This window comes from Aegilops tauschii, chromosome 1 (genome assembly GCF_002575655.3).
Source record: "Aegilops tauschii subsp. strangulata cultivar AL8/78 chromosome 1, Aet v6.0, whole genome shotgun sequence".
Taxonomy (NCBI): Eukaryota; Viridiplantae; Streptophyta; class Magnoliopsida; order Poales; family Poaceae; genus Aegilops; species Aegilops tauschii.
In genome coordinates this window covers 77406527-77414646 of record NC_053035.3, presented here as the reverse complement: position 1 = coordinate 77414646, position 8120 = coordinate 77406527, and the positions used below count along the sequence as shown (strand labels likewise).

At 44.3% G+C, this 8120-nt stretch overlaps 1 protein-coding gene and 1 long non-coding RNA gene across 2 annotated transcripts; one reads left to right on the top strand and one right to left on the bottom strand.

Annotated features, from left to right (window-relative positions):
- LOC120967255 (uncharacterized) lies at positions 1-3607 on the bottom strand. Its single transcript, XR_012200230.1, has 2 exons — positions 3433-3607; positions 1-584 (listed from the first exon to the last, which is right to left on the bottom strand). It is a non-coding gene; the product is annotated as an uncharacterized lncRNA (long non-coding RNA).
- A 1293-nt stretch (positions 3608-4900) lies between these two features.
- LOC109733071 (uncharacterized) lies at positions 4901-5808 on the top strand. The gene has a single exon (XM_073508637.1). It carries the CDS (start codon positions 5084-5086, stop codon positions 5645-5647), a length of 564 nt encoding a protein of 187 aa, XP_073364738.1. The 5' UTR covers positions 4901-5083; the 3' UTR covers positions 5648-5808.
- The last annotated feature ends 2312 nt before the right edge of the window (positions 5809-8120 follow it).

The window sequence follows — 8120 nt, the reverse complement described above, 5'->3', positions numbered from 1 at the left end:
TAAACAATCATAACATAAACCCATAAACCAGTCTTAAACACACAGTCACATGTAGTTAAACGACAAACAATTGCGGCAAAGTCTTAAACATACTACGCAAAAGTCTTAAAGGTGCAGGGATAACTTGCTAACAATCCATGACAAATGCCTCCTCGTTCCTCTTACCCTTAGTCACCACCTCGATGCCGTTGCCGTTGAAGACGACCATCTTCAGGGTTTTGGGAGCCGCCAACTTAAAGGTGAAGAGGTACCCGATCCCCATCTGGTGAGCAACGACGAAGGGGCCCAACCCTTGGTGAGCCCTGTTGTTGATCATTCGAACCATCACCCTCCAGGCGCAGCTGATTTTCATCCTCAGCACGGACAGTGGTCAAGCGCTTGGTGAACTCAACTGGCATCGACATACACTCCAGCATGGGTGCAAGGATGACCTTGCAAAAGTGGCTTGTGCTACCGCCCTCATGGAGATGGCCGTAGTTCTTCGGCCTCTTGGGGGCGCTGCCGAGCTCCACCATCGCCTTGCCCTTCTTGCCGGCCGCTACCTCCTTGCCCTTGGAGGAGTTCCCCAAAGCACCATTGTCGATCTGCATCGAACATATGAACGTAAGGTGAATGGAGGGACAAAATGTAATCCACGTATGAACAACAACAATGGAGGTATGTAGGAAATCTACTACACTTCATCTCAGCGTTCATTCATGGCACTCACCTACCTACTGCTTGAACCTCCAAAGCCCCTATTTATCTACCATCGCACTACATCTTCAACCCATCTCCCCTCCTCCCTCCCTCCCTCTCCCACAACTCTCTCTCTCTCTCTCTCTCTCTCTCTCTCTCTCTCTCTCTCTCTCTCTCTCTCTCTCTCTGTCTCACCACTACACCGCCATGAATCCTTTCCCCAACGGCCCTATATGGAGGGCATCATCCTTGGGTTCTCTCTCGGTGGCCACATGTGAGGCGTGCTCTCAATTTAAGAGTGTGGACGAGTTGCATAAAGAGGCGGGCGTTGTGCTATTGAAAGCGACAAAGTGGAAGAAGAAGAGGCTGATGGCTAACCCAGCCAAAGGCACTATGAGTGGATGATGACTCCATATTTTACGCATTTTTATAGCTCATTTGTTGCACATTATCTCCGTATATCAAGTAATATCATGTCCAATTGAGCCAATTACATGTCCATATGCATTCTTTACAATTTTTATCCTTTTCACCTAGAGCATTGTATAATCTTTATTCTTTGTTAGTTTTTATTAGTTTTCTTTATCTTCGTGTGTCTTGTAGGTGATGCGGACTTCCCATGCACTTAGCACGATGAAAGGAGTTCAAACAGTGGACATCCAGGCCCCAGACTTAGTCGTTTCAGAGAGTGAAAATGCCATCTTTCCAAAGTGCTCAAAACCAAGATCTAATACCAGAAATGGATCTGGGTCGTTTATACGAATCCAAAGAGCCCAAAAATGTCAAATTCTGAGTTCGTATGAAGAAATGGCGTCTGATTTACCGAAGAGGGCCAATACAAAAGACGACATTTCATATGACCATAGATGGTCGTACGCTCGGTCATATGGAAGGAAATCAGGCCCGAAAGTTGCCCCTCTAGACGAAATTGTTCACCGATTTTGTCCCTGTTTATTCCTACGACTTCCTTGGCTTTCAAGGATGTTTTGGGAGAGGATAAGGCTCACCTAGAGCCCTTGGATCAAAGGGGAGATGCTACATCAACGGAGGAGGCTATGAGAGAGCTCTTATATAAACACCATCAACCCTAGCCGTCAGCTCCATCATCAACAACGCCTCATTAATCATTCATCTCCATGTCCAGCCACCGTCCACATCAAGAACACCATTGTTGCAACCAAGAGGGAGACCAGAAGGGAGCCGCTACCGGTGAGGCGCAGCCATGGGCCACCCCCGCCGCGCCATCACCACCACCATCCACCGTAGTGCTGGCATCAACACTATCAACACCCCTTCTTCCTCCTCCATCACGGTCTCCATAATGGGTTGTAACAACTCTTGAACCCCCTTTTATGTGATGTTATTCGAGTAATTGTTGGCTATGGGTCAATCGATTAGTAAGTGGTTATTCGATATGTTTATAGTCTATTTATGTGTGTTGTTTTGTGTTGCTTATTACCTCTACGGTAGTTTAGTGATTGGAGGCGTTCAATCCATTGGCGTAGTTGGAGACGTTCAACTCTTAGGCCACATATGAAGTTGATAGATGGTTGTGGAAAATGACAGACCTCTGACGTGACAGGTGCAAACATTTTAATGGGAACACATTTATTCTAGGAGGAGGGTTGTCCATAGAACTTATTGCCTTCGTCCGGTCATCGTGACCTTAATATCTTTACGTTAGCCGCCGCAGGTATGTGACAAGAAGTAGGACGAATGAGTTATCTCAATATAGCGCGACTTGAGGAATAATGTTATGTGAGGGACCGCCCACCATCAGTAGATTGTCGTATCCTATAATGCATGTACTGACTTAGCCACGACGTAGCAAAGTCTTAAAGCTTAACTCCATTCCATGCCGGAGCCGAAAGAGTTCGTACCTATATGCTAGCAACGTGCTGTTTTATTTTTTTAATTCAAAAAAAAACAGCACATACCTTTCATAGTTTATTTCCCCCGTTTAGTTTAGTATTTAGTTTCCGTTCTCTCTAGTACCTTAGTTTAATTCTCTTTTTGTCGTTTCCTCTAGCAACCTACTTAAGTTAACTATTTCCAAATTCTAGTTTGAGTGTGAGTGTAGTTGCGCAAACAACACAATTGTGGGGATTGTGGTGCCATCCTTTCTGCTCCCTGTGGGATCAACAAACCTTACTTATCATGAGATTGCTACATAGCCCTGTGCACTTTCAGGACATCAGTGGACATACTATTGTGGGCGATGATTGACACCGATTCGTCCGATCCAGGTCAGAGAGCTAGATGGGCCAAGTACAAGTCTGTTAGGGCTCCTGCTGACCAGGCAACCAGCACGGTGGCGCCGGCCACCATCGTTCTGGACGAGGAGGGGGAGGGGGGAGGAGATGGTGGATGCTGGCAAAGTCGAATCGGTCGAGATGGAGGATGCTAGTAATGACGAAGCGGTGGAGATGGTGGTCAGGACTCCTCAGCTAGGCTTTCGTACAGTGCCCTTGGAGCTCGACGGTTAGAAGCACCAAGGCTACCGCCACTCCAGGTGCCTCTAGGCTCGCTGCGGCTAGGCTCTACTACTTGTTGGGTTGGATTTGAATGGATGTAAACTCGATTTACCTCCCCCCCCATTGAAAATCTTACTCAATCCTGTTAGAACCACTCAAATCCCTAATCGGATATGGCTAAATCGAGTCCTAAATCAAAGTCAATGGATAGATTCGATGCATAAATCGAAAACCAAACGCATGCATGGTAGATTCATGCCATAGGGGATAGAGGGCTTGCCTCCGTTGATCGATGCCTGTCGTTGTGGTGATGAAATCGGTGCTCGCTGTCCAGAGCTTCGCTCGGATGCTTGTAGCCGCTGCTTGCCATCTAGATCTTGTGCTCGCCGCCACCGGTGTGGGAGTGGAGAGAGGGGAGAGTGAGCAGTGAGAGAAGGGTGAGGGCGTTATGGTGGCGCTCTCAGAAACGACGCAAAGTCTCGCTTCCAATTAATAGAGGACGCATGCTTCTAACAAGCGTGAATAATTGCAGCTGCGCACATCCCGCTTGTGCCATGCAGTGCCTCCATGTGTTGCTTTGTGGGCCTTCCACGTGTCGTGTTCCTGAGCCTCATGTGTGTTTTAGAAGTGTCTGCTGGATGTGCTAGCTAGGGGTAACCCATAATTAGTTGCCACCAAATTTCGTAGGACGCGGTAGGACATTTGGCATCTCATCCTTGATCATCATTTTGCTCATATTGATTGGTTACTTATTTGTTAGCTTTTAATTTGATTAATCCAAATTCTAATCCTCATATGCTTGGAAACTGGCTTCATGGGACCCCACGGGCTCCAAGAGCAACTCTAGCAGAGTCGTCATGTTGGTAGCCTCTATAATCATGGAACCCCTTCATCAATGCGACATCTTTTTTACCCACTCCCCGTGTCATCCCATGTGAGCTTGGGGGCTACCTAAAGTTCTTTTCTGCATCAATCATTTTTTAGTTTTTTTTTATGTTTTACCGAGTATCCTAATTATGCAATACTTAAGGCACATCTAGATATGTTTTAGCAAAACTGATCAAAAATTATCGAAGTCAATCAAATCCAGCTTAATTAAGCAATGTCATGCGCCCACCTGACCCATGTGGTCGTGCAATAAACCGAACAAAGTAAACCAAGCCGGCCTAACAAGTGAAACCACAACACCACCCCTTTGCATTTCATCGAGCAATATATTATTATGCCCTGTAACTCGACCCATCACTTGGCATCTTTGCATGATATTTTCTTCTTGAGAGCCTGCCTAAGTTATTCCGGATGCTTATTCCTCGCTCTTCCAGTTTCATCAAAGCTGTTACGAATTGCTTACCATGAGGTCCACCATGAGTCCATGACATATCCGTGTAAAACACTTCATAATTATCTTGATTCTCCTTATTGATCTGCTAGCATGTCCAAATGTTCGACAGCTACTAAAGCTATAGTGTGATCTAGGCATCTAGCTACTGACATCGATACCAAGAAAGCATGATTTCGTCGAGATGCCTTCTCCACTCTCGAGCATCGGGTGCGAATTCGCCCGGGGAACGATATTATTATTTCCACATGGGAGGCTGGCGCTATAGCAAAGATGCATATTATTAGTTCCAAGCGACCGAACATATTGAGATAACTATCACCTGCATTATATCCATGTTTCATTTGCTTCTATTCCAAACTAAAGCAGCTCATGATCGGTCGAATATGACTGCACTCCACGTCAGTGTGGAATTAAGCATCTCCGGAGGAGTCCCACAAGAACACACCTCTCCTAGCTAAGCTGCGATGAAGCCTATAAATGACCACCAAAACCGAGCTCAATGAAACCACGCACTCCTCTAGCTACAAACAGATCTAGCTCCAGCTAGTTAGATAACTTTGCATCCACCCAGGAGAGGGAAAGTTCGAGAATGTTCCGGTGCGGCGGCGGTGGCGGTGGCAGGGGCAAGACGGTGGCTGGGAGCACCAGCACGGGCGCTGAGCTTCCCGTCGATGGAGCTGTGCGGGTGACGAAAGTGGACAGGATCCAGGCTTACAACCTCGTCTCCAGGCCGTCGGTGCACCACGCCATCGCGCCGGCGACGTCGGGGCCGGCGGAGAGCCTGGCCGTCAGTGTTGTCCGGGTAGGGGACGTCGTGGACGAAGCTGTGCGGGTGACCAAAGTGGACAGGATCCAGGCTTACAATCTCGTCTCCAGGCCATCGGTGCACCACGCCATCTCGCCGGCGGCGTCGGGGCCGGCGGAGAGCCTGGCCGTCAGTGTTGTCCGGGTAGGGGACGTCGTGGACGAAGCTGTGCGGGTGACGAAAGTGGACAGGATCCAGGCTTACAATCTCGTCTCCAGGCCGTCGGTGCACCACGCCATCTCGCCGGCAGCGTCGGGGCCGGCGGAGAGCCTGCCCGTCAGGGTTGTCCGGTTCGGGGACGTCGTGGACGAAGAATCCGACGGCCTCATCTCGGTGACCATCACATAGAACTAACTACTCTCTACTAGTAATAACTAGGCCTGTCGTGCCTTAAGCGTGTTTAACGTTTCGTCAGAGAAACATATGTACGCGCACCAGTGGGTTTAAGTGTAATGGCAATAGCACGTGGAAGGATATTAATAAACTTGGAGAGAAAAAAATGTTTTCCTCTAAATGATCCGATTTGCGTTTGCATATTATTTTTTAAGGGTAACTTTGCATTTTATGTTTGTAGATTATTTTTTAAGGTTAAGTTTGTACTATCTCTAGGGTCACTCAACCATGTGTTATATACCTAAAAAAACGATGTGTTTTATGCAACTATCTACACTTGAAGGTGTGAACTTCCCAAGAGCATCTCCAACAAATTGTTACTGGAGACTCAAAAGTGCATTTTGCATCAACTGATTTTTTTGCTCCAATATCAGCCCTATAAATAGAGCACCAATTTGCCCCAACAGCTGTCCTGTATTGGGCACGATAACTGCATACATATTGAACATATTCATATCTCAAACTCACCTCGAATAATTTTAAAACAAATAAAACACAAATACTAGAAACATAAAAAAAATTCATCGATCCACAACCTTAAATGATTACATAGTTCATCACATCACACAAATTGTTCGTCACACGATAAGATGAAACTAGGGATGTTGTTTCCCATACCACATCCATCACTCCTCCCTTCTACGCAGCTGCACAGGTTTTCCCATGAGCTTATAGAAGGTGCAAATCTTCCCACACTCATTCTCAATGATCATGTTGTGCATGATCACGCACGTCGTGATGATGTACCAAAGGATCTCTTGATCCCAAAACCAAGTCGGTCCTCGCACAATAGTAAATTGGGCTTGCAAAATCCCAAAAACTCTCCCCACAGCTTTCCTAGCGGCCGCTTGACCATTATGAAAGTAGAGTTCTTTCTTACCTTGGGAACTTTAAATTGGCTTCACAAAAGTAGACAACTTTGGATATAACTCATCCACAAGGTAGTAGCCCTGTTGTAGTTGTGACCATTTGCTTAGAACTCCACCGGTAGTGATTCTCCAATGGTTAAGTTGGCAAAGAGAGATGAACATGGCAACACATTATTGTCATTGCAAAAACCAGGCATCCCTAAGTATGCATGTCAGATCCATGTCTCTTGATCGGCCACAACCTTAAGAATGTTGGTGGTATCCTTGTAACATTTGAACTGCCCATGTCATGTTGCAGGGCAGTTCTTTCACTTTCAGTGCATGCAATTAATGGATCCAATCATACATGGAAATTCACGGGCAATGTCAACAACCATGGACATCAATAAACATTTGCAATGGCAAAATGCAATATTTGTGTTATTTGTACAAATTACTATGCATCAAACTTGGACATCAATAAACATTTGCGGTGAAGACCAAATCACTAACCTTAATTTTCTAAAAAAACACTAACCGTAATTTTGGAGCATGAAAATATGTCATCTTGGTCTTGTTGGTAGTGAATCCGGCTCACCAGGGCCCGGGAACCAAACCCATCCACTATCGGGTGAAATCTTATCACAGTTCAACGACGTGAGCTATATTTTTGGGCTCGAACTCTCGAGCCCCACCATGAGGTCGTCTGTAGGCACTGCTATGAGCCAACAGTAGAGGCAAAGAACACAGTGTCCGCCCAAGTCTGGTACTAAATGGGTCGGAATAGTGTGGCCCGTTTTAGAACAACAGTTTGAAAGAAATTTTGGTAAATTAAGCTATATTGCAATATGCTTACTACTAAGATAATTAAACATCCATGCATTATAAAAAAGTTCATGGATTACAAAAGCTATTATTATTTGAAACTGTATAAAACTTATATATTTCACTTTTCTTTTAATACTCCCTCCGTGCGGAATTAGTTGTCGCTCAAACGGATTTCAGTGCTAGATACATCCGTTTGAGCGTCCACCAATTCCGGACGGAGGGAGCATTAGTTTAGATGTTTAAAAATTATTAATGTATTTAATAGTATGTTTAAGTTATTTAAAAATATTCTACAAAATAATTTCTCCTTTTAAAATATGTCCATGAAAATTTTAAAAAATGTTATCACTTTCATTAAATGTTCACGCAATTAGAAAAAATTGTGTTCATGTATTTTGGGAAATGTCGATGGAATGAAAAATTCTTCATATATAAAGAAAATATTCATATATTTAACGAAGTGTTTATGTATTTTTAAAACGTTTTCATATATTTTAAAATAGTCCCTTGTAAGTTTTAAATTTTTTTGAGGCATTTTATTTCTTTTGTGTTATTTAGATAACTACCACGTTATAAATGTCCTTTTTGATTTAGAAACAGTACTCATGCATCTGCAAAAAATATTTATATTTAATTTTTAAGAAGGGGATAGAAAGTGAAATTTAAAAAGGAACAAACACAAAATAAAAAATGAAGGAAAATGAGAAAATAAAAACCGTAAAAAGGAATATATAACAGAAACCATAGTAAAA

Bases quoted from the DNA above. Each gene is read 5' to 3' on its own strand.
- LOC109733071 (XM_073508637.1), top strand. From the start codon at position 5,084: ATGTTCCGGTGCGGCGGCGGTGGCGGTGGCAGGGGCAAGACGGTGGCT.